General features: G+C 41.5%; 2 protein-coding genes across 2 annotated transcripts in view; one reads left to right on the forward strand and one right to left on the reverse strand.

Annotated features, from left to right (window-relative positions):
- Window positions 1-4515, forward strand: part of LOC124606018 — a 70975-nt gene extending 66460 nt beyond the window's left edge. Inside the window, exon 5 of the mRNA XM_047137980.1 lies at window positions 3515-4515. Within this exon, the coding sequence (XP_046993936.1) occupies window positions 3515-3647 (133 nt within the window). The 3' untranslated portion in view covers window positions 3648-4515. The remainder of the gene's footprint in view (window positions 1-3514) is intronic.
- Window positions 4516-15898: 11383 nt separating this feature from the next.
- Window positions 15899-27668, reverse strand: part of LOC124606361 — a 155031-nt gene continuing 143261 nt past the window's right edge. The window contains exon 6 of the mRNA XM_047138343.1: window positions 15899-18106. Within this exon, the coding sequence (XP_046994299.1) occupies window positions 17962-18106 (145 nt within the window). The 3' untranslated portion in view covers window positions 15899-17961. The remainder of the gene's footprint in view (window positions 18107-27668) is intronic.

Below are 27668 nucleotides of genomic sequence, written 5' to 3' on the forward strand. Positions count from 1 at the left end.
CGTATGTAGAATTTCAAAGTTTAACATCAGTCTGACACTGAGGTTATCAGAGACGCAGAAGCTGGTCTTGGGTAACAGTAGGATTGGAAGTTACTGTCCTGTTTTTATAGGTGTCATTCCAGAATTAGACTGAACTGATTTCTGGATTTCAGTCAAAACACAGATGTAAACAAGACACTGGAATTTGTACACTGCTGCTTCGGATTACAGGTTTCTTAACCATTGCTTATGTATGCCATAACATGACTCAGAGATTCTTTGTATTCACGGATGTCCCTACCACTATTGGTAGTTACTCTCCGACAACAACTTGAAATTCCTCTATAAAATTCTTGAATAGTGGGATTCAGCAATGGTCAGTGGAGGCCCAACCCTGATCGTGAGGCAACGAGATAGAAATATGGCCGCAACCATGTTATTTGCTTTATGTTGTCCTCTCTCTCGCTCCTCCAACGCCAAAGCTTTATTACATTGAGGACGTGTCCTTTCTGTGTGTTAAAATTTGTAAGGCACGTATGACTTTGTAACTCTCTAAAATTCACAGAAATGTGGAACTTAAGTTTTGGATCCCGTCAGCAGAGTCAACCACGAAGAACATGTCACCGGCGTATCTTATCTCTGTGATTTGAGCGTGAGATACTTTGGCACTGGACTAACAGCGTTGGAAGAAAGGATATCGCTTACAAAGAGTTTAGCCACAGTCACAGTAGATTGTTTTCAGAATGAATCTTCCTCATTGTAGCTGTGTGTGCTCTGTTTTCTAGTTCCTAACAGATCTTTAGACTACCTAGACTATTTTAGGAGCATGCAGAATTAATAATGGTTCATTTCCTGTCTTTTTCAAACTGAATCTGTATTTGTCTATTTCTTGATGACCTCTCTTCAGTAGAACTGTATAGGTGCAAGACGAGACATAGTCGATTTAGGTGACAAGTGATTCGTAATTGTCGATATTTTTATCTTGGTCACTATATAAAGAAGCGGATAACTGGTTTCAGTTGTTGAGCAAACATTTTCAACTCTATGAAACAGCAATTGGAGAAATTACACTGTTGAGAGCTCAAAATATAAAAAGTTAAAGTAAATATTGTTACAGTTGACTCTCAAGCCTCTAAAAATTGAATTTACAGATAAACCGGATTAGTTATCTTCTCCCTTGAAAAACCCTGGGTAAAACGAAGACATGACATGTATTTAGGAACAGTCGATAAATCGAATGATTTTCGTGACAGACCACCCGGAAACATTCTTTGCTGCTATGTTACACTACATAATTCGAATGGTTTATCAGTTTTTTTCGGTACATATTTCGTCATTCATCTCACATCGAAACTCAGCGATACAAGATATATTATAGTATCTTTTATGGCAATTTCTTGAAAGAAAACTCTAGCAGGAAGGTAGGAAATTGTTGATACTATAGAAGGGATACTGAAAAAAAGATGGATGCAGCGAAAACCCTGGCAATTCGGTCATCACTCTGTCGACATTCCAGAAGCAAGCAGATTGCTGAAAACCTTTGCTACGGAAGGAGGGAGAGTCTTGGCAACTTAAGTTCCATCGTCTTGAAGAAACTTATTCAAAAAGCCTAGTCAGTGTAGAATGCGTGAAGGAAAGGCTACATCATTTGCTGTTAGTTTCAACATTTAAGTGTTCGCCTCTAGTTGCGGGTAGCTTAAAGACTGTTAAAAACATCCTTTTTAAGAAGATTTGTGATGAAAGGGCAGCTGTTGATGACCCAGTTTGTTCAGCGTGGAAAAGAGATCTGGGAAGCCTGCTTTCTCATAATTCCTCCTTGACCGCCAAACATTTGTTTAATCGAACTCTCAATTATTGGTAATACACTACTGGCCATTAAAATTGCTACACCAACGGGTATTCATTGGACAAATATATTATACTAGAACTGACATGTGATTACGTTTTCACGCCATTTGGGTGCATAGATCCTGAGAAATCAGTACCCAGAACAACCACCTCTGGCCGTAATAACGGCCTTGATACTCCTGGACATTGAGTCGAAGAGAGCTTGGATGGCGTGTACAGGCACGGCTGCCCATGCAGCTTCAACACGATACCACAGTTCATCAAGAGTAGTGACTGGCGTATTGTGACGAGCCAATTGCTCGGCCACCATTGACCAAATGTTTTCAATTGATGGGAGATCTGGAGAACGTGCTGGCCAGGGCAGCAGTCGAACATTTTCTGTATCCAGAAAGGCCCGTACAGGACTTGCAACATGCAGTCGTGCATTATCCTGCTGAAATGTAGGGTTTCGCAGGGATCGAATGAAGGGTAGAGCCACGGGTCGTAACATATCTGAAATGTAACGTCCACTTTTCAAAGTGCCGTCAGTGCGAACAAGAGGCGACCGAGACGTGTTACGAATGGCACCCCATAGCATCACGCCAGGTGATACGCCAGTATGGTGATGACGAATACACGCTTCCAATGTGCGTTCACCGCGGTGTCGCCAAACACGGATGCGAGCATCATGATGCTGTAAAACGAACCTGGATTCATCCGAAAAAATGACGTTTTGCCATTCGTGCACCCAGGTTCGTCGTTGAGTACACCATCGCAGGCGCTCCTGTCTGTGATGCAGCGTCAAGGGTAACCTCAGCCATGGTCTCCGAGCTGATAGTCCATGCTGCTGCAAACGTCGTCGAACTGTTCGCGCAGATGGTTGTTGTCTTGCAAACGTCCCCATCTGTTGACTCAGGGATTGAGACGTGGCTGCACGATCCGTTACAGCCATGCGGATAAGATGCCTGTCATCTCGACTGCTAGTGATACGAGACCGTTGTGATCCAGCACGGCGTTTCGTATTACCTTTCTGAACCCACCGATTCCATATTCAGCTAACAGTCATTGGATCTCGACCAATGCGAGCAGCATTGTCGCGATACGATAAACCGCAGTCGCGATGGCTACAATCCGACCTTTATCAAAGTCGGAAACGTGATGGTACGCATTTCTTCTGCTAACACGAGGCATCACAACAACGTTTCACCAGGCAACGCCGGTCAACTGTTGTTTCCTCATGTAAGTACGTTGTAGGTGTCGCCACCGGCGCCAACCTTGTGTGAATGCTCTGAAAAGCTAATCATTTGCATATCACAGCATCTTCTTACTGTCGGTTAAATTTCGCGTCTGTAGCACGTCATCTTCGTGGTGTAGCAATTTTAATGGCCAAGAGTGTATTTCTGAGTTTCCTTGAATTTCGAATTATCGAGAGTCGACTATATATCCCGAGCTTTCATCAATGTAATTTCGGTTACTAAAAAATGTTTCCCATTACATTTCGTAGATCTGAAGATGGTTGTTCAACTAACCGCTCATATAACTAAACCGGTCATATAACTTTTTGTTTATAATGCTACCAAGATAAATGAAGAACCAACTAGTATGATAATGGAGCTAACCGTCTGAGGTCTGTTACTAAATGAGAGCAATAACGAATGTCTGTCGCCTGAGGTGGCGGCCCACTCACGTGGACCTGGTCTGCACGCAGGGGCCGGTCGTGCGCCGTGTTCCAGTACCGCTGCCCGGCCGCCACGGAGGAGATGATCAACTACGACGCCCTGTGCCTCTGGCGCGAGATGGTGCGCTGGCTCACCATACACATCGTCGCACCCAACAACTGAGCCGGGCCTCCACCCACCTGCGGCAAGCCTGGGTTTGGGTGGACGAGATTTCACTGCACGTCTCCACCGGACGAAGAATATTATCGTAGAGCAGACGCATTTGGTTTTCGGTTATTAGCTTTTGCGGAAGTACCAAAAGTAGTTTCTCATTCTTTCGCCATGTATAAAGACTAGCATTTGGACAGTTTCATCTATGTCCTCTTATTACATGCTGTGTGCGTTTGTTTCAGGGGACTGCTAGTGGAGCAAATCTATATTATTCATCCATCTACTCTCTGCAGAGTTCTGACGAACAACAAATTGTTAAAATATCTTCATAACTCAAAAATTTTCAGCTACCATCAGCCGATGTGACGAAGAAAACGATTACCAGGGAACAAACGCTGGTCTTTCCGTCTTTCTACTTGTCTCCATTGGTGAAGTAGACGGCAAATACTCATGTTACTCTTTACTGAACAATAAAATTCCGAAAATAATGTTACACAACTTAGAAGTCGTCCAGTTGATGCCGATATCATGCTTTCGCTTTCGGATGCTCTTTATTTTATTCCAGGAATTGTCGCACAGTGCTGTTTATAACGCTTTGTTTCTGGCCATGCTCACATTGTTTTCGCAAGAAGAGCTGAACATGATATTTTTCAACTAGAATATAGCAATACCTGAATTTACGCCAGGTTCCATACATAAAAGTAAGGCCGAATAGCGTGTGCTGCGGGAAGCAAAGGAAAAGAACTGAGAGAGGATGGTCGGTGTTGGTGCATCATATAATTAAAGACGTATTCCAATTGCCTTCCCATGTATCCATTTGTAATAAAAGTCTCATAAACAAAACAAAATACTGTAAAAATAAACTATATTCAATAATGTCCTTCTTTTAAAGTAATATTGTGAAATAGTGAAAAATACATATCACTTCCAGGTGTGGGAGTAAACATGATATCATAAGGGCTGTGTGTGTGAGTGTGTGTGTGTCTGTGTGCGCGCGCGCGTTTGTGTGTGTGTGTGTGTGTGTGTGTGTGTGTGTGTGCGTGTGTGTGTGTGTGTGTGTGTGTGTGTGTGTGTGTGTGAATTCAAATTTTGTATCAGAATCATTTTTGTTATTACAATACACAATATTTACACTCCAAAGTAAGTGAATCTTCAATTTGCCAGCCCAGCACTCCTTGCCTCTCTTATGCAACGCTTTAACGCCTATGTAACTTCCTGGGAGGACTCGAACAAAGGACCTTTTCCTTTCTCAGCCAAGTGTTTTACCCACTGAACTACCTAAGCATGACCCAGGCTCCTGCCTCACAGCTTTACTTCCGCCATTATCTCATCTACCTTCCAAAATTCTTGCAAGACTAAAACTCCTGAAAGAAAGGATGTAGCGGAGATATGGCTTAGCCACAGCCCGGGGTTGTTTCCAGAAGTTTGGAAGGTAGGTGAGATACTGCGGAACTAAAGCTGTGAGAACCGCTGGTGAGACTTGACGGCTAGCTTTGAATTTACTTGTCCGATGTATGATCTATACCAGTCCGGTGTATTCAGCAGCAGAAAATACAGTGCCATTGCTGACGTGCCAGCTTGTTGAATGGAGGAAGTCAGGCACATTTTGACCCCACTAGTTTGCAAATGAGATTGTTCCGTGAGGTGATGTTCATTCTGCTATTCTTTTAATAGTTTTGGAATTTAAGAGTTTGTGTTAAGAATCAGTCACAGGTCCTCTGAAGAGTGAAAGTCCTTTGTTGGATCCCTGCCCATATTAGGTGAAGATGTTGTAAAGTGGCCAGGGTGGGAAAAGTGGCCATTACTTACATTTTGCCCTGAACGGTGCTTGTGACTGCCGAGAAGGCTCACACTAGTTCTAATAGATAGCATCATTGTTGTTAGTGAGTTTGACAGAGGAAACTAGTTCCGTTATTGTTTAGTAAAAACTCTTCTGATTTTGAGTTGTCTGATGTAAGGTAAGTGACCTATGTTATTCCTGTCAGCTCACTTAAATCCATAGTAATACTTTTTTACGATATCAATGTTTAAACAATGTGTTTTTGCTCAGTGTCCACTTTTTCCAACGGTTATTTTATATCTGCTTACCCCATCGAAAGTTAGTTACTTCTGTATATCACGCATAATACTACACCTTGGCTTCTAAATCCCTTTATACACAAAGCTGTCGTCTATGTTTCTATCCCTTACTGATGATTTCGAGTAAATTAATTAATTATGTTTAAAACTGTCTCCGTTTATTAATATTTAAGGGAGTACAAAAATGAGATTGAAAACTGTCTTCTGCAGCCGCTTGGTATTTTTTAAAATATTGGAGCATCAAGAGGTTTTAAAAATAAGTCCAAAAATCAGGGAATCAAACATAGCATTGTATTAGAATGTAAAATGCGATTGAGACGGTGAAGAATGATAAGATGTTTCTTTCTGCAGCAGCAAAGTAATTTAATATTTCAAGTAACATGCGGAAAAGAGTTCTGGGATAAAACAGAGATGCAGTAGGTAGTAAAAACATTATGGGAAACTTGAGGAGTCTATTCAATGAAGAAGAACAAGATGTCCTTAACTAAATTTTTGCAAAGGAAAAGCGATTTTATCAGTCTACGGTGAATGACCTTCGGAGATCAGATTCCAGCTGACAGAGCAGAATAGAATACCATATAATATTTATGCTAATAACCTATGCCGAAAAGCTGGCAGGCGCTGCCTAAATTAAATCCTTTGGTATATACAATATTTTCTTTTTCCCTTAGAAATATTTGGTGTGATATAACGCATAGTATCAGAATTTGTAAGTAGTAGGCTTCTACCAGGAACCATGCTTTAACTGAGTTTCCCTTTCCGTTGTTACTTTACCCCACTCTCCCTGTATACAGCTCACAGATTCTCCGTTCCGTTGATGAAATACACAGACCTATCTAAAAAGGTTTATTCTTATCTGGCTCCTAAAGATTACTGAGGGAAGTTGTCAGATTTCTCCCTAGTGGCAAAGCTATTTCCATGTGCAGCGATTGCTAGTTCACTGGCACACAGAAAGGTCATTGTGTCAGAAGTCAGCCGTTGATTGTTGGTACACACTTCGTTAGGAAGTGAAGTTGGAACACTTCCTTGATGCAGACCACTTTTCTGTTATCTCCAGTGATTACTCTGTGATCGGCAATCAACAAAAAACCCGAGATTTTGCAGAAAAGTGCCGACAAATTCACTTAGATGTCCTTAAGCAGGTTGTACACTGTGACATGCACTGATTGGTGACTGACAGTGTCATAGGTTGTCGTCAGATCCACGAAAGTTTCAGCAGTAACTTGACGGATTTCAGACTCATACTCTACGATGTAAGATTAAAGTGCTACTCTGTACTGTTTTCCCCATTTTGAAATCCTGCTTCCTCTTGTGCAAGTATTCATTTGTTGTTAGAATTATATTCAGAATCGTGAGTTCGTAGAGGTGGCTTAAAACGCAATCTGGCTTAATGTTCTTCGCATGATTTGCTTCCTCTCTGGTTTAAGAATAGCTGTCAGTCTGATACTAAAATGTAGACTTTCGCGGCCGGAAATATCGCTCGCTAGCGAGCCAGTGGGTGTGTTGGACCATCCATCGAGCTACGGACCCCCTCCCGCAGTCGGAGACGAAACGTCGGGAATCGACACAAAATTCATCAACCGACCACGGCATAACTGCCCGGATAATTACAATGGACATGAGCTGTCAGTCTGCTCTTTCTCCTTATCTTCGATATTTGGCACCTGCTCACGCAGTTGCTGAAGACATATAGGATACATGCTCTTGCCATACCCCCTGGACGTGATCTAATCTGCCAACAGCTCTCCTCGATAGCCTTGTTTTGACATTTGAAATGCACTGGTTCATTCGATTCTTCCCGATGTCTTTGGTGTATGGTCGGTACTTCGTATTTGACTCCTCATTCGCGAGTAGCTGGTGAGGTACTTGGATAGTAACGATATACTAATGTGGAATTAACCTATGAGTAGTTCAATCGTTACTGAGGCGTCTCAGCCACTGCCATGCCTTGTGGCTGCTCTTTGTTAGATCCAGTTCTTGCACGAGTTTTTCTAAGTCTTCATTTTCGATGCTGTCAGATTCTAGTGTTGCTTGAGCAGAACGATCTTTCTTCGTAGTACCGTGTCTTGCAAACCGAACAGTAAGTAATTAGGTGCCTCAATCTCACGATATCGACATTCTGGAACATTACCCTACAGTCTCAACGGGTGCATTTTGTGATTCAGGAGTCGACTTGAGGCTGGACTACTGCAGCATCCAACAAGCTTTTAAACTTCTCCCAGTAACTTTTCTTGAATTTATACCTCCTTCGAAATGGAACGCTATGATCTAACTGCTGCGTATACTGTATTTGGTAATGATTGGTAAACGCTGTGTGTTTGGAACAGAATTTAAGATTACTTTTATGCACTGCTGGGATATATTGTCACTGCTAAATATCACCGGATTATAGCCGCGTTTCCATATAACACTGTTAAATTATGTGGGTTACTTCGGTTCTTGTATAAGACTCAGATGGTTACGTACGCCCCGAGTCGGACTGTGCCAATCTCATTATCCTGCTCTTACGCCCATGTGGTACTGTAGGATTTAAAGTCATTAATCACTTGTTTATTTTAGCGACGGAAGTTAGTAAGCATTCTGACACTGAGTTCAGAACGTGATGGTCTGTATGTCGATGTAGTTGTACAAAGCTTTCGCTTTTCAACTTCAGTGTATACCAGCTCTATTGATATAGTATCTGATATAGGATCTGTAAATTTGGGTCAATAGAGACTGGATCTATAGCAGAAAGTAGCCAAAAGTGGTTTATGTATTCACAGAAAATATAGTGTCTACGAGAGTGGATAAAAAATAACGAAACTTATGTTTTTAATAATTGATAATACAAGTACAAGTCGTTTTTCTAAATAAACCCCTGCTTTCTAAACAATTTTTTCCAGCGAATAGGTAACTTTGATATCCCGCCCTCGTTGAATGAAGTCGTTCGTGGCTGCAGCCATTTCAAGCCCAGAGTCCTCGTTGAATCATTGAACTACCAGAGCTTCTTTGAGTGGACCGAGACATGAAAGTCACAAACAGGTAGGTGTGGGCTGCAGAGAGGGTTTTAAAGTGTTTACTAGGCGAGTTGCTCTAATTTTTGTTTGGTCAGGGCTACTGTGCTGGTATATACGTCGACTTTCAGAAGAACATTCTCTTATCGAGAAGTAACTTCGTTTGCCACAAAACGCCTTTCTTAACTCACAGTAGCATACAATTTTTATTGTCCTACATCCGCGCAAATGTCGATATGCAACAAACCACGCGTAAAGGACGAAAAAAATACAGCTGCCATGAACTTTCCAGCTGACAACCGAGACTTTATTATCACCGATCTCCTCTCTCCCTGCTTTCTTCTTTTGATTTAGGGATGTAAATGATGCACCCACGTTTCATCAAATGCGATAACGCGAGTCAGAAACGAAGCTCCCTCCTTGTGAAATGTAGCCAAGATACGTTCAGACCCCTGCAAACGGTTCAATTTTTGAGCAGTGGTCAAAAGAAACCCTAGTTTATCTGTGACAATGGCCAGAGTGCTGTCATAACTTATCCCGAGCTTATCTGCAAACTAAACGACCATCAAACGTCTCTCACGCTCTTGAAGTTGTTGAACACGGGGAATGTTGTTATATGTGATGTAGACAGAGGTTCGACGATTGCTGCTCGCATTCTCAACATGCTCAGGGACCTCCACGAACTGCTTGTGTCAGGGAAACATTCGATAGCGTAAAAGTATCTTTTCTTTGAACTGGTCATTTTTCGGAGTGAGAAACTCCACGAGCCACCGTAACTTGAGTGGCGGTGTGTATTTAGTGTACCAATGTTATTCCCCCTTCTTCCACATCCATTGTCGGATGGTCCGTGTGTAAAAAGAGTGTCGGTTTAATTTTAAGGTCTTAGACGTCAAGCGAAATTAATGCTGGAGGAAGCAGTAAGTTTTCTTCGCCCATTTTGGAACGTGGGCTTCCAGAATCTTGTGAGTAGGTCTCTTCGTGATACACCATGTCTTTTCTTGTAATGTCTCCCTCTGCATTTTGCTGAACATACGTGTAACACTATCTTTCCTGTCGCATATAAAGTTGATCTTCAAATATAACAAATTCTTTATGTGAAATCTTATTCTAATTTGAAAATATAGCTGTTTCAGTAATTCATTTCATGAAAAACTAATAACATTGAAGACGGAATGCTTGCCCCTCGATATAGCACCACTTGGTGCTTGCTTTGTAAATTCTTATCAAAGTAGTGGGAACACCAAAGTGAACGCTACCTTACTAGTTCGGCTCCTGTTGTATAACTGTGATATAACACAAAATAGTAACATGCATTTCATTCCTTGGAATTCATACCATCGGTAATGAACGGTGGAACGTACTTATGAGCTATAATGGTGCTTGAAATCAACCTCAAATTTTGCAACACGACCATTCTAAATATCATGAAGTTATCGTTTGCGTTTCCTGTAGTCTATTCAAGGAGACTGACAAAAATGTATTAGAAGTTCAGACTGCTTCACAACAAAATCAACGGTCGCAGAGTAAGAATGAATGAAGATCTGAGTTTCAACTCTGGTCGACAGAGTAGTTCTTTCGAAAAAAAAATTATACAAAATAGAATCGGCTGTAACGTAACTGAAGTAACTATACGAGTATATGAGTGAAGTGGAATAGCTTTTCCTATACGGCATGCGTGTATACTGATCGACCTCCAGTAGAGCAACCTCAGTTCGATACCACGACCTGATAATTATTTGTTCCATTATTTTGAGAACCATTTGCGTTTAGAAACACTTTACAATACAAAAATTCCCTTGTTACGTTTTAAGAGAAAACAATCAGAAATACTACTGTGTTATATTCGTGCTCCAGCAAAGAAAACATTTACCATGGCGGGGAAACCCAGTCCTGTAAAAATTACAGAAAACCATAGAATGTGTACAGCATTCACTACGTACAGAGATATTATTGACAAGAATCTGAAACCAAGAAACCGGTAACTCTTAAGAAAGATAACTGGAAAAGGAACTTGTCTTCCACAATGATTTCTTTGGAAATGAAGTAATAACTCTGCTTTTTTATATTTGTTTTGTTTTTGTAATTCTCAGCCCCTAACCAAACAGTAAGGCTCTTTCCAGAGAAGTGGAAAGCGAGCTGGTAATGGGCCATAGCGTTCCCCACTTGGAAACACTTAGCAGCGAATTTTCAGTTCGTCATCTGCCAAATGACTAAGGGAGGACTCCCGAGAACCTTAGTCAGAACCATGGGATGGGAACTGCTTGAAATTTAATGCTGGGACAATGTATTCCAGGAAAAAATATGAAAGCCTTGTGTATGTAATTATTTATGCATTCAACAGTGTCACGTCGATTACGTGTTACCCATATGCAGTGTTATCGTGTTGTTGCCATTCCCTAACTCTGTGTGTCGCACGATCGGCTCTCACTCGGTTACAGTGCCTTAACGTTCCAATTGCATACGACGGCGTATTTCACAAATGTAAATGGCAAAATCATTGTACGTAAATTAAGTTGGGCCGTATTCTTCAGTGCACCTAATAGTCGCAGTGAGAAATGGGAACTAACGTAAAATGAAATACTCAATGGATATGGATAGACGTGATATAAACTGCTATACTTCTTGTTCTCTAGTTTGTATGCATGTAGCGCCCTCAGTATCTTACGAGAAGAATAAAGAAAACACAGTTAGCAGTTGTTGCAATTCTGTATGAAGTCTGTCTGCATCTGAAATTGTATGGGCGCAGTGAATGAAGGTTTCGAGAAGGTCCGTGCCAGCTACTGGTAACTTGTAGAAAGGAACCCATTGAGTGCGACGTCGCAAGTTCAATCTTTAGTAAGTCTCATTTGAAAGTGTTGTGTTAACAATTACGACAGGAAACATATTAGCTGCTAATGAATCATACGCATCAGAAGGATGACAGAAAAGGAGTGTCCGAGAGGTGCAGAAATCAACATTCAATGTTGTGGTTCTTTGTGGTGTCACCGCCAGACACCACACTTGCTAGGTGGTAGCCTTTAAATCGGCCGCGGTCCGTTAGTATACGTCGTACCCGCGTGTCGACCCAATCAGTGATTGCAGACCGAGTGCCGCCACACGCCAGGTCTAGTCTAGAGAGACTCCATAGCTCTCGCCCAGTTGTACAGCCGACTTTGTTAGCGATGGTTCACTGCCTACATACGCTCTCATTTGCAGAGACGACAGTTTAGCATAGCTAAAGCTACGTCATTTGCTACGAACTAGCAAGGCGCAATATTATTCAAGAATGTATTATGAACTGATAATATTGTGAATCATGTACCATCAAGAGCGACGTTCATCATTAATGGATTAAAATTAAGTATCAAACTAACAACGTCCGCTTTCTGAATTCTAATTCCTTGGCATGTTCCAGACCTCACGTCAGTATAGTTCTTCCCTCCTCACGCCAGCCTGCGTGAGCTAAAAGGCGTGCATTTCGGCCTCCTCTAGTAACACGGTGTTGGCTCTTCTGCCAACTCAAAACCCTTCACAAACTGTACGTCTTCGACATTCTAGAAATGTTCTAAACAAACCATTCACTTGCATTTTAAACACAAAATGAAAAATTGCGCCTCACAGTAATTACAGAGGTTCACACTATTAAGATCGAAGGCGAAGTGCTTGGGAGCTACAGACAGCCCAACACGTTCAGCTAGGTATCCACTCTTAAAGAATGCATATGGAATCACATTAGTGTGACGGATTGATGAGGACTGATGGAATGTCACAGCATGCAACAGAATGCGGAGCAGTCTGCCGTGGAGATTATCGTGAAACGCCTTAAAAGGCGTAGCTGCAGGTGTGCGATAGTATGTTTTTTAGGCACGGAAAAAACAAACATCCAGAAAGTGATTTGGTCCAGTGGTTCAAGGTGATATGAATTGCAATGTCACACACTTTTCGGGAAAGATAGTTTGCTCTAAAAGAGTACGATTTTTATACGCAGCCTAGGAATCTAGCAAAAACAAGTTATTTTGAATAGGTATTGGCCAAAAGCATACCATAGTTGTAGTTCTCTTACCTCCATTTTCCCACTCTCTCTTGCTGTGACGTAAATATTCCCTACTGGCCTTGCACGATCACGCACACGAGAAAGAATCGTAGGGGATCGAGCATCTTCAAGATCTCGCAGCACAGTAAATAACTTCCCAGCCAATTTACTATCCAGATTAACAGTCAGCACAATTGTACAAGAATTATTCAGGCACTGATATTAGTTGATCCGTATACAGCTCTCTTGGTACCTCTAATTTCTAGGGTCCCTTTCATTTGCGTTCCATCGTCAAAGCCCCTTTCGTCGGAGCTGAAAAAAATTCCTTACTGAACGGCGGGATAAGTTTGTTTAACTTATCCTCAAATTTCCGGCCGATTCCGCAGTTTGCTGTGCATCGTCAAGTTGATGATTTGTTTGAAATTTCTTTATCTTACGTCTTCCAATTCTGTAGCACTGTTTGAAGTGGTTTTACTATCCACTGCTTCCCTTGAAATCACTGTAATCTATGTCGCCCGCAGTTTGATGTGCATGACGTCGTAGGTCACTGTCGTGCACATCCTGTAAATTGCAACGAGCATCCATCAAACGCGCAAACACCGGTTTTTGTAACAAGTGCACCTTGTCCTCCCTTGAATGTCCGTAGTTTTTCTTATGCACTACACGGTCATATTGCGGCGGATTTATTCGAAATGTGTTCATAATAGTTCTTTTTTACTATGATGCGGATGATCTTCCGTGTAAGTAATAATGTTTAGTACCCCCTCCTTCGACAATGATTATCCTTTTTTCCACTGGAGACGGTATTTTAGGCTCCCTGTCCGACGAGGATGATGAACTACATGGCTCGGCGCCTGTTTCAGTATTACTTTCACTTGTTACGCACGTATCGTCGTCATTGTAGCCCTCATGTACATTGTCCGCACAGACCATCGTTTACGACACCACACATTCCAGTGACCCATCTTTCATAAACTCTAATATTTCATCTTCCTCTTCTTCCTCACTCTGCGGAATTTGTTAGACTTCTTTTTGATGTAGTCTTACTTCGGCAACTGCTGTTGTAGATACAATCCAATGTTTCCTTTGTCTATGGTTGCTATTGCTATGCTTTATATCAGCAGCACTAGCCTTGTAGCACTGTTATGAATTATTCGTCGATTAAGAGGTCAACTACGCTCCGTAGCCTCATGCTATGCTCACATTGGATACCTCCAGTCCCGTCCCGTGTTGCCATTAGCAGCTAATATTATGGTTACATGGTAGATAATATTTGGAACGCAAAATGCCGTAAACATCATTGGCCTTTTGCGACCTCCCACTCAAAGGGTTCCTTGTAAGACGGATCTGTGGGAGTGGCATTTCAACACACCGTCGATGTAATGTCCGTGTGTACCGTCACTCCTACGGGCCAATAAGATGTGTGAAAACAGGAGAATATGATTTTCTTCAACTCCATAGTAGTTTTTGTCTAGTGCTGTGTGGAGATAAGATGTTAAAAAAAACTTCTGGAGAATGTCGAAACTCTGAGTCACGCACACGAGAAAGAATCGTAAGGGCAGAGCATCTCCAATATCTCGCATCACAATAAATAACTTTCCAGCCAATGTATCATACAGATTAACAGTCGGCACAATTGTACAAGAATGCTGAAGGCACATACTGCAAATGTGTTGTCAACATATTGCCAGAATACTGTAAGTTATGAAACTGAGTCCAGTGCCGCTTCTCACAAGTCTCCACAAAAAGTTTGCCCACCGACATATTTCTGCGATTTTACGGAACGAAAATGATCCGCACACTAAATAGAAAAGCTCAGTGTAATTTCGGCTGTATGTATCTGTAGATGAGCTGTAAGCTCTGCTTCGAAATATCATGGTAGCAAGTCACCGATATCTGCCAGTTCTTCCATAACTTCATGGAAAAATACTCTGGGGAAATGTTAAATACTATATTTTTAAACATTGACAACGAAGATACGCCTTGCTTGCTGTAGTACGTCAATGAGAGCCACAATAATATGTTTCTGCTTTGTATAAATTTATCAGACACGTAATTATGCTTAGCACAAACAGAAGGCAGTTCGTAGTAATTTAATAAAAATTGCAAATGGTGCACGTGTGCATTTAAATTCTACTGATGTAATTCGCTGTTTGAGCATTGAATCGGAATCAGTGGAATTCAGTTAAACTCTCGACATCTCCGTCTCAAAGGCAAGATAAAAGGGATATAATTTCGGCTTGTAAATATACTGGAAATACTTATCATCTCCATCGGCTTAGCAACTACTTTTTCCACTTGAACAGGTAATGTATTAAATGGAGGGATGTAGTATCATCAGAAGTTCAAAATTTTTTGCTGATCTCGAGTACTTCCGCACTGCAAGAAATACAGTGTCTACAGGAATTTACACAGTTGTATTAAGAGCAGCCGTGGGACAATATGAAAGACGCTTGCTTGAAAACTAGTGACAGCGTGCTATATTTATCATTACTCAGTATTTCGGTTCTGGATTTGTTTGATTTAGAAGATACTCAGGAAAATAATATTTATGCTAGAAGGAAAAACAACGAAACTGTATAGCACGGTCGCCATTGGTGAGGTTCTACGAGAGATTTAACCATCGTCGACACTTACTGACCCCTTCCCTCCTTCCGTTAAAATTCATCCTTCACCTAACAGGCACATAGGCGCTTTATATGATGACACGTCTTTTATTCCAAGCGATACCAGCGAATACCCAAAATCAATAACTATAACAATATGGAAACAAAACGTAGATCGCGTAGGTCGTGATCTCTAAATCCTGGAACATGAAGTATCAGCTCACCAGAATATGGCAGCCCACATGACAGAGGTAAGTAGAAGTTTTTCCACCCAAGTATAAAGAAAGTAGCGACAAACTATACGAACTAAATTTGTCTCCTTTCTGACGCCCACTGCTTACATGCAATACAGAATCCATCTGTGAGCTCTTTTTTCTTACCGTATGACGTACTCCCTATTTGTAAGTAAGAGTACACAAGCATTAAATATAAGCATGCAAATCCTTACCCTGTTTATTGCAGAAAATCAGAATCCCATTCCTTTATAAAACGAGTTTATTTCAAAAGAGAATAAACTATTCAGGAAATAAATAAACAAATAAATAAATAAAATAAATAACTCAATAAATCACCAATGAACAAATGCATCAAAATCATCTTTACAGAAATAGTAACACGCGAGGGGCAATAAACCCATCGTTTTACAATTTGACTATGTAACTGTAGCGACAGAGATGCATTTTCTTGGGTTTCTTAAGCAGTGGTCTTCATAATTGAGCAAGAGGTACATGTTCTTATTCTATACGTGCAAAATTTGTAGCAATTTAAAGAAACGGGTTATCTGGATATTAAGTTACATTCTGTACTAACGAACATACGATAAGCGATCACACAAACATAGTGCTTAACGCTATTGGTGGACACTTCATGTAAATGTACGAATTAACATGTGTAATAATTACGACAAGAAATTTTGTACAACTAACAAATTATCAATGGCTGTGTTATTTATACGTCTAATTTGTTCGTCGAACTCAAGGAAACAAAATATCTGGAAAAAATTCACTGTGTACTTAGTAAGTATCATACACTTCAAAAAAAATTGAACAGTAAATTTTTAAAGTCCTCGTCGGCTGAAAGAAATTGTATTTGAATCAACCGTGAAGTCAACATCAGATATTAAGGAACGAAGTCATTTGATGTATTATAAAGATCTGAAATCTGTGGTATTTGAAAATTTTTTCATTTTAATACCAGTGAAAGATACTTTTTCTTGCACAATTGCCACGAAGCAATATATTTTAGTTTTTACGCCTCCTAGAATCCCGTCGGGCAATATCACTCATTCTACATTTTGAACAAGGTTCGTAATCTAAGGTGTTTAAGATGATGTCTTGGTAATTTTCTGCGTAGTGATTGACGATAACGAGTACCTCCACTGCACTAAAAGCACGTTGAGTCAGTGGCTCGTGTTTTGATAACATGTCTATTAAAACGACCACAAGTTCCGTGAGTGTTCCAAATCAGTACTGATGCACAACCCATCTCTAAGCCTCGAAGCAACTTCCTTTACTCTTATTGACTCGTTTTTGACTTTTGGTCGCAGCTACATCCACCTAATCAATTAAACAGTAAATGTAATTCACTTTACTTTCAAAGAAAGATTATACATTTCGATGTTTCTCCCCACATTCTATGAACGTAGCGTACGTTACACAGAAATTAATCCCTTGCCAGGTACACGCTTCACTCACAAGATACACTTGTTCTTAGAAATGGATTACATTGATCACGCCTTCCTTAACAACGGTACTTTTGAAAGGATTTAATTAATGACCTTTTTTTTTAAAAAAAAAAGCAGCTTTCGGTGATTACAATAAACGGATAATCAGTATTGCAGCACCCTGACACCGGCAGTTGAAGTAAGAGCTGTAAAGATTACTTAGACAGCGGAACAAGCTGAGCTCACATCAACGCATTCTAATTTATTAATACATCCGCTCCTAAATCTCTTATTTGTCGATTGTTATTTAGTAGAGTTGCTGGCCATGATTTTCTCTTGGAACAAGAAGATATCATTTTGTCTTACTACACTGCCAACGATGCAGGGCGTTTAATGTTTCCCAATTCTCAAATACTCAGATACAGTTTGTCAAAAATCCATTGCTATCAGTGACGATGTTTTGAGCAGTTCTAGAGGCGTGCAGAAAGATCACTTAGGTCCTTTATCACTTAATAGCACCTGATTAATGTTCGTACTAATCAAAGTACGACCCGTAATTGATTCAAACACGATAATCAGTCTGTGATATCGTAAGTCTGATGCTTTAGATTTTCGCCATCAGGATGCTGCAGTGAAGCGGTGTACTTGCTTACATTAGTTCTGGCCGAGCGACTAATGAGACCATACACAGCAGGTATGGGATTTGTACAGAATGCGTGAGAGAAATGTTCCATGCCTCGACATTACGGTCAAATGGAACAAACAGTCTAGTGCAGGGAGTGATTCAGTAATGGTTCTGCGGAAACGACTGGAATGCTAGAAGGGCAGACTGGTTTTTCCCGTCCCAAAGACAGAAGCCGCTGCGGCAGACTCCACTGCGAGTGTGTTTTGCGGGTTCTGTCTGGGCAGGTTGGCCGGCGTCCAGGTGGCTGAGCCATTCCAGTTCCTTGAGGGGCTGGTCGCGGTCACTGGGTCAGAGCTCGGTGTTGACGGTGCAGGCCGGGTACAGCGCCAGGCAGTCCTTCTGGTCCTGGCCGTCGCGGGCCGCCTGCACGTAGCGGTGGAAGCGCGCCACCGCCGAGTTGGCTACCGAGGGCCGCTGCAGCTCCTCGGGGTCCCTGCGGACACGTCGTAGCCTGTCTGAGAAACTGGACCGAGCCGACATTTCAACAAGTAAAACAAGGAGTACACCCAAAAAAAGAAATAGATGAAGTAAGTATTCCTGAATTCGAATCAACAACAATTGCCAACATGAGGAACTTAGATGTAGATGTCCTTCGAGCTCGGTGCAGCAAAGCAGCTTAATCTTAGATTACTACACCCTTGCAAAATTTACAATTGCAGTTGGTGTCAATTCGCGGTTCCCTTCAATCTGGTATTGTCAATATAAGATGTAAAACAGGAAATTTTCTACTTATTTTGTATGTGACGTATCACGGGAGACCTTATAATTGTAATTAACTAGTGCATAAACTACAATTATAACTTCTTTTGAATAAAAAAATGTAGTAGTAAAGTTTAGAATGGTGACATCACCCACCCCCTTAAGGGCTCTAATGCTAAACCGCCAAACAAAGGCCAGGCCTCAAATCCAGATAGTATACCAATATACCAGTTAGGTTCCTTTCAGAGCATGCTGATACAATAATTCCATACTTAGCAATCCTATACATCCACATGACTACTCTGCAGTTCACAATTAAGTTCGTGTCAGAGGGTTCTTTGAACTCCTTTCAGACTATTACTCTACCGTTCCACTCTCTAATATTGCATGGGAGAAATGAACACTTAAATATTTGTGTACGAGCTCTGATTTCTCTTTTTTTTAATGACGATGACCATTTCTACCTCGTAGGTTGACGACCATAAAATATTTTCACATACAGTTTAGATAGATGGTGATTAAAATTTCGTGAAAAGATTTTATCGCAGCGAAAAACGCCTTTGTTTTAATGATTGCGTAGCCGTGACACTCTCTTCTACACTGACGTGCCAAAGAAACTGGTGTAGGCATGCTTATTCAAAAACAGAGACACGTAAACAGGCAGAACGCGGCGCTGCGGTCGGCAAAGCTTATATTAGATAACAAGTGTACTGCTACTACATTGGCAAGTTATCAAGATTTAAGGAAGTTTGAATTTGGTGTTACAGTCGGTTCACGGGTGATGGGACACAGCATCTCCGAGGTATCGATGAAGTGGAGATTTTCCCGTACGCCAATTTTACGAGTGTACCGTGAAATATCATGAATCCGGTAAAACTTCAGATTTCCGACATCGCTGCAGCCGGAAAAAGATCCTGCGAAAGCGCAACAAACCATGACTGAAGAGAGTCGTTCAGCGTGACAGAAGAGCAACTCTTCCGCAAATTGCTGCACATTTCAGTGCTGGGCCATCAACAAGTGTCAGCCTGAGGACCATCCAACGAAACCACCGATATAAAATTTCCGAATCGAAGGCCCACTCGTGTACTCTTGATGATAGCACGACACAAAGCTTTACGCCTCGCTTGGGCCCATCAACACCGACATTGGACTGTTAGTGACTGCAAGCATGTCGCCTGGTCGGGCGAGTCTCGTTTCAGATTGTATCGAGCGGATGGACGTGTACGGGTATGGAGGCAACCGAATGAATCTATGGACCCTACATGCCAACAGGAGAATGTTCAAGCTAGTAGAGGCTTTGTAATGGTGTGGAGCGTGTGCAGTTGGAGTTGTGTGGGACCCCTGATTCGTCTACAAACGACTCTGACATGTGACACGTACGTAAGAACCCTGTCTGATGAACTGCATCCATTCATGTCCGTTGTGCATCCGACGGACTTGGGCAACTCCAGCAGGATAATGAGACACCCCACACGTCCAGAATTTCTACAAATTGGCTCAAGGAACAGTTTTCTGAGTTTAAACACTTCCGCTGGCCGCCAAACTCCCCAGGCATGAGCATTACTGAGCATATCTGGGATGCCTTGCTATGTGCTGTCCAGAAGAGATCTCCACCCTTCGTACTGTTACGGATTTATGGACGACGCTCCAGGATTCATGGTGTCAGTTCCCTCGAGCACTACTTCAGACATTAGTCGAGTCTACGCCACGTCGTGTTGCTGCACTTCTGCATGCTCGCCGCGGCCCTTCACGATATTAGGCAGGTGTACCAGTTTCTTTGTCTCTCCAGTGTATTTCGCAATAATAAAAAACAAGCTGCGCTTCATTCAACTTTCTCGATGTTCTCAGTCAATCCTATATTGTAAACATCCCATACAGCACAGCAGTACACCAGCGGAGGACGAACAAGCGTAGTTTCGGCAGTCTCCTTACTAGACCTATTGCATCGTCTATATCCACATCTACGTGATTACTCTGCTATTCACAATTAAGTACCTGGCAGAGGGTTCAATGAACTACCTTCAAGCTGTCTCTCTACCGCTCCACTTCTCGAACGGCGCGTGGGAAAAACGAGCACTTAAATTTTTCTGTACGAGCCCTGATTTCTCTTATTTTATCGAGATGATCATTTCTCCCTATGTAAGTAGGTGCCAAGAGAATGTTTTCGCAATCGGAGGAGAAAACTAGTGATTGAATTTTCATGTGAAGAGCCCGTCGTAACGCAAAACACCTTTGTTTTAATGATTGCACTCCAATTCACGTATCTTGTCTGTGGCACTACTCCCTTATTTCGCGATAATACAAAACGAGCCGCCCTTCTTTGAACTTTTTCGTTGCCATCCATCAGTCCCACCTGCTGCGGATCCCACACCGCACAGCAGTACTCCAGAACAGGGCGGACAAGTATGGTGTAAGCAGCCTCTTTAGTAGATCTGTTGCACCTTCTAAGTGTTCTACGACCAATGAATGGCAGTCTTTGATTTGCTCTACCCACCACATTATCTATATGATCGTTTCAATTTAGGTTATTTGTAATTGTAATCCATAAGTATTTAGTTAAATTTACAGCCTTGAGACTTATGTGACTTATCGCGTAATTGAAATTTAGCGGATTTCTTCTGGTACTCCTGTAAATAAATTCACACTTTCCATTATTCGGGGTCAATTGCCACTTTTCGCATCATACAGGTATCTTATCTAAATCATTTTGTAATTCGTTTTAGTCATCTGATGGCATTACAAGACGGTAAATGACAGCATCGTCTGAAAATAATCTAAGAAGGCTACTCAGATTGTCTCATATGTCGTTAATATAGATCAGGAACAATAGAGCGCCTATAACACTTCCTTGGGGAACGCCAGATATTACTTCTGTTTTACTCGATGACTTTTCGTCTGTTACTACGAATTGTGACCTTTCTCACAGGAAATCACGAATCAAGTCGGACAACTGAGGTGATATTCCATATGCAGACAGTTTTGTTAGAAGACGCTTGTGAGGAACAGTGTCGAAAGCCTTCTGGAAATCTAAAAATATGGAATCAATTTGACATCCCCTATCGATAGCACTCATTACTTCATGAGTATAAAGAGGTAGTTGTGTTTCACAAGAACGATGTTTGCTGAATGCTTGCTATGAGCTTGCATTTTCTTCGAGGTAAATCATAATGTTCGAACACAGTATATGTTCCAGAACCCTACAGCAAATCGACGTTAGTGATGTGGGCCTGTAATTCAGCTGATTACTCCTATTTCCGTTTTTGGGTATTGGTGTGACTTGAGCAGTTTTCCAGTCTTTCAGTACGGATCTTTCTGTGAGCGAGCGGTTGTATATAATTGCTAAATATGGAGCTATTGCATCAGCATACTCTGAAAGGAACCTTTCGTCTTCTTTGGTGAAGGAGTTTCGGAAAACCGTGTTTAATAATTCTGCTTTAGTGGCACTGTCATAAGTGACCTCATCGTTGTTATCGCGGAGTGAAGGTATTGATTGCATTTTGCTACTGGTGTGCTTTATGTACTACCAGAATCTCTTTGGGTTTTCTGCCAAATTCTGAGACAGAGTTTCATTGTGTAAATTACTGAAAGCATCTAGCATTGACGTACGCGCTATATTTCTAACTTCTGCAAAACATTGCCACTCTTGGGGATTTCGCGTTTTTTTAAATTTGGCATGCTTTTTTCGTTGCTTCTGCAACAGCGATCTGACCCGTTTTGTCTTCTAGGTGTTCCGCCAATAAAACGCAGTCTTTAGTCTGTCTTCCCCGCAACATTGTCTATGTGATCGTTCCAATTGCCCGACAGTCGAAGATTCATACCTGAATACTCGAAAGTTGCTGAGGTCACACCAAGTACTGAAGAAAGGAAATAGGTGTAATCCACTGACTTACAAATGGCTCTGAGCACTGTGGGACCCAACATTTGCGGTCATTAGTCCCCTAGAACTTATAAGTACTTAAACCTAACCAACGTAAGGACATCACACGCATCCATGCCCGAGGCAGGATTCGAACCTGCGACCGTAGCGGTCGCGCGGACCCAGACTGAAGCGCTTAGAACCGCTCGGTCACAGCGGCCGGCCCAGTGACTTACAGACCCATATCACTAACGTCGATTTTGGACCATATACTGTCTTCGAAGAAAACGATTTATCGACAAATAGCCAACACGGATTCAGAATATATCGTTGTTGTGAACCACGACTAGCGCTTTATTCGCACGAAGTACTGAGTGTTACCGACAAGGGATATCGAATTGATTCCAGAAGGCTTTTGACACCGGTCCTCACAAGCTACTATGGAGTATCGTCTCAGTTGTGCGACTGTATTCGTAATTTCCGTTGGAAAGGTCACAGTTCATAGTGTGTGTGTGTACTGAACCGGGGACCAAGAAACGACGGGGAGGCTTCGTCCCCGCCGTAGCCCTCAGCGGTTCACAACCAAACAACAGGCTGCAGCAGCCCACTCACCCCACCGCCGCCCCACAGCGAACACAGGGTTATTGTGCGGTTCGTACCCTGTAGGTAGACTCACATTCAGAAAAAAAGAAAACAGAACACCATGAACGACTAGAGACAGGACATTCATATTCACAGGACATGTACATTAGTATGTTCTGCAGAATTGATTACCATTTGATCCATGTCGGCCCACGAGTTCAAGGCTAACATCGATACCGCGGCGCCAACGCTACGTACTGGTAAAATGTGCCTCTGTCGTTGTCGCTATAAACCAGTAGTAATGGATCAGTGTGACTTGAGCAGACACTCAGGCTGCCTCGCAGGCGTGGGCGCGAACCGTACCGTCAAATTAGTGAGTTTGAAAGCGGACAGATTATGGGTATGAGAGAATGTGATGCATCCATTCGGGAATTTGCTGCTCATGTTGGACAAAGAGTTTCGGCTGTGTGGAGAATGGTTCACAGAAGGCCGTAGAACACGACTAAGTGGGTCAGGTCTCACAACCCACGGCAACCCCTGAGAAGATCGACACGTCATCCGAACGGCACTGCAGAATAGACCTGCGTCCTCCTCGACTCTGGTGCAACAATGTCACACATCGTACACTATCAGCGGTGATTGTCCGTCGCCGTTTATAACAGCATGAGTTACGTGTGCGTCGTCCATTTCTTCGTCAAGCTTTGAAGTACGTGCAGAAACATGCTAGACGTCAATGGTGTATGGAACGATGTCACTGGGGACAGGAATAGCATCGATGGACGAATCCAGGTTTTGTTTATTTGAAAATGATGGCAGCATTTTGATTCGCCGCAGACAGAGGGAGCGGCATCACAGTGACTGGATTCTCGTAAGACACACAGAGTCAGTTCGAGGCCTTATGGTGCGGTTTGCTGTTGGTTACAACGACAAATTACAGTTAGTGCGTGTCCAGGGCACTGTGAGCAGTGAGATCTACGTGAATGACATCCTGCGACCTGTAGCCATACCCTTTCTGTACAACACCCCAGACGTAATTTTTCAGTAAGACATGTTGCTGCACCAACACGTACGTTCTTGGTGTCACAGGATGTTAGCCTCTTGCCCTGGTCCACCAGATCACCAAACTTGTCATCGATAGAAAATGTATCGGATATGGTGAAGCGACCGATGCAGTGCTGTGACTCAATGCCAACCACCACGGATGAACTTTGGAACCCGGTGAATGCATCATGGATGGCTACACCACAGCCAGTCGCGCCTTGTACTCGTCGATGCCATCATGCATGGAACAAGTTATGAAGGGGCCAAGGTGGGCCCTGTGCTAGGCAACAGCACACATGCTGAACCGAGATGACTGAAATGTTGGTCATTTCTGCAGAACATGTTAATGTACATGTTCTGCGAATACGAACGTCCTATCAGTAGTCATTGAAGGTATTCCGTTTTTTTTTTCTTCTGACCAGTCGATTCTTCTCCTTGCTTTGTTCATTTGTGTTAAATCAAGTGCCATGACTGTACGCATCATGGCCATATACCTGTTGAATGAAAATATGTGATACACTCATAACATTTTGGGGAGTAATTTGTCTTTGTAAATTTCAGATTTTTCATACCACGTGGATGTCAGTGAGTACTAAGCTCTGTATCTTACCAGAATGGAGACAACAAAGCCGGGGTCGGTGCGGTTTTTACGAAAAAAGGCGTGCTCTCTTGTGTTGGACGGGAACTTCTACTTCTTCGTCAGTTTTTATACGATTTCAGTCGATTAACGGTGAGAAAGTGATACGTATAAAATCTTCGTATATTCGCAGTTAGAACCTAAGTAGTCCACTGCATGATCACTTATTACAAGCTATAGCAGAATATTAAAAAAAATGGGTCTGAGCACTATGGGACTCAACATTGGAGGTCACCAGTCCGCTAGAACTTAGAACTACTTAAACCTAACCACCCTAAGGACATCACACACATCCATGCCCGAGGCAGGATTCGAACCTGCGACCTTAGCAGTCGCGCGATTCCGGACTGAAGCGCCTAGAACCGCTCGGCCACCTCGCCCGGTTATAGCAGAATATCATTTTTCTTCAATCTTTCTGTTACACTGTAAAGAGTTCTATGAGAAAGATTACAGGTAGGTGGCAAATAGTTTTCTTACTCCCACAGTGCTGTTAAGATGTTCCAGATCTTGTTACGTGCAGAACAGCACAACTGATGTTATGGGTTACTTATCGAATTTTCTCTTTGTTGCGGAATGCGTCGGACAAGGACTTGAACATGGTCAGGGTTTCGCCTTTGTATATTTTTAGTGGGCCTGACTGCTCTGTATATTTTTAGCGGGTCTGACTACTCTTTTGGCAGATGCAGTTCAGTCACAGTCAGATGCAATATTCGGTCTTAGTCAGATGTAATAGTCAATCTTAGCCCGGTGCAATATGTTTCAGATGCACTAATAAATTTTAGTCAGATATAATATTCAATATAAGTTAGATATAATATCAAATTTTGATTAGACATGGTTGCACATTTAAGGTCAGACGGAGCGCGATCTACAACATCATAACAACTTTTCTTCATCATGTGGTAAAATCGAAGTTCAGTGAGTACTAAGCTCTGTATCTTACCAGAATGGAGACAACAAAGCCGGGGTCTGTGCGGTTTTTACGAAAAAAGGCGTGTTCTCTTATCGCTGACTCAAAATAACATTGATGTGACATGACTTTGACTTCATCCGACCTGAGAGGTAGCATTCCAGTATAGTTATAGAGCGATCTACAGTTTAATATAGAGTTCCAACTAAGATGACCGTTATATTAAATTACGTTAGACGAACTTTTTGTTCCACAGAACTTTAGTAAGAAGATCCTCTAGGATGTCGAACATGTCGTAAAACAACATTACATAATACATATTTACCAAAACAAAAAAATATGCTAGCGTTCCCTCCGCCACAGATCCCAACCGAACTGGTCTTCATAGATTGCCACAAAACATGTAAATGTAAACTGAGGTGCATATGGTTATCCCTAGAATATTGTAGCCAATCCTTATCAGACAGAAAAATTATTTTAAAACACTTATTTACATCACATTATTACAATGAAGTTGTGCAGACGTCAGATTTTACGTAACACCCACGTAATTTGATATTATTAATAGTATAGACACGTCAGTCGGTTCTGCTAATGAATCCGTCAGTGGAGCAGAAGGAGTGGGTAACCATTAAATCCTTTAGGTTCCTTTTAGACTGAACTTTATTCGCGGTAATTTTTAGGGCTGCTGGCAACTTATAGAAAATATATGTCCCTCAAGAACAGGCACCTTTCTGGATCTTAGTAAGTGACTTTAAATGTTTATGTAGATTATTCCCATTCCTCTTATTGATTCCACGAACTGAGCTATTGGTTTCAGAAGGATAAATATTATTTACGACCAGTTTCTTTTTCATGGGAAGCAGTAGTTAATACCCCAGCTCCCTGAACGGACCTCTGCAGCAAATAAATCGTTTTACACGCTTTTGTACTCTAAAGACTTTAGCATGGCTTGATAGGTTGCTCCAGCAAATGATCCCAATTGATGTTATGGAATAGAAGTAAGTGAAGTATGATAGCTTTTTTATTTTTTATATCAGCTATGTTTGACATATCTGCACAACAAGGAAAGATTTACCTCGAGACTTCAGCTGTTCTGTGGTGTGCTTCTTCCAATTGAATTTATTATACAGTTGCATTCTCAAAAAATGTAACACTGCCATCTCTTTTATCTGCGTGTGATATTTTACGCATATATTCATATAGAAACAGTTAAAAACGCTTTTTTACTTATTCTTGGCGACTTTTATCAGTTAAACCATCTTCAGAGAAACTGATAACAGAGAATAATAAAGAGAATCTTCCGATTATATGCAACTAGTGACACGCCCTTGGTTTCTGCGGACGGACGACTTGTCTGGCATAGCGGTAATTTTATATAGAATAAGTCCGGGAGAATTGGATCAATTTTTTCATTCAGCATAAAATTTGTGTGGTTTCAGATTTTCTCTACTTCTGACAGCATGTTCGTACAGAGTGTCATATAAACTGAAGTACAACATGTTATTGAGGCACTGCCACTTAAAATACAAGAGATATTCTAAATGAAAATATATGTATGGGTGAGTTGAATCAGTGTACTGGGAGAGATGGATCATATAAAAAAAGGCTTTACACGAAGAAAAGAGTAAATTAAAATTACATATTTTTATTTCGAATATGCTGTACTTAATACAGAAGTATACTATTAAGTATTTTAATCCAAAACAGTTTTATCAGTTTATTTTAAATCTTGATTCAACATTGGCTTTTCTAATGAGATGTTGGTTTCATTCAACCATTAACCTATCTTTCTCTCACCACAGCAATTACACTTATTACCAAATTTTAAACAACATTCATGTGACCATCGCGAACGGGAAACTTACTGAATCCAATCCTCTTTTTTGTAAGTATAGTAATAGCTTTCACCAGACTCAACACACTCTTCTTCATCCGAATCATCAAAATTACTTTCATTACAAAGTTTTCAATGTTGTAGCTTTCTGCATATCATAAACACTGTGAGTTATTTGCAGTACTTCCCTTTTTTAGCTTTTTCGTTCTATTTTTCTCTTCATTATTATTTTACTTTGGTGATTTTTATATCGTTGTATGGTAATGACACATGGACTGTGGGAAAACCGGAACAGAAGAGAATCGAAGCATTTAAGACGTGGTGCTATAGACGAATGTTGAAAATTAGGTGGACTGATAAGGTAAGGAATGAGGAGGTTCTGTGCAGAATGGGACAGGAAAGGAATATATCGAAAACACTGACAAGGAGGAGG

This window comes from Schistocerca americana, chromosome 3 (genome assembly GCF_021461395.2).
Source record: "Schistocerca americana isolate TAMUIC-IGC-003095 chromosome 3, iqSchAmer2.1, whole genome shotgun sequence".
Classification (NCBI taxonomy): Eukaryota; Metazoa; Arthropoda; class Insecta; order Orthoptera; family Acrididae; genus Schistocerca; species Schistocerca americana.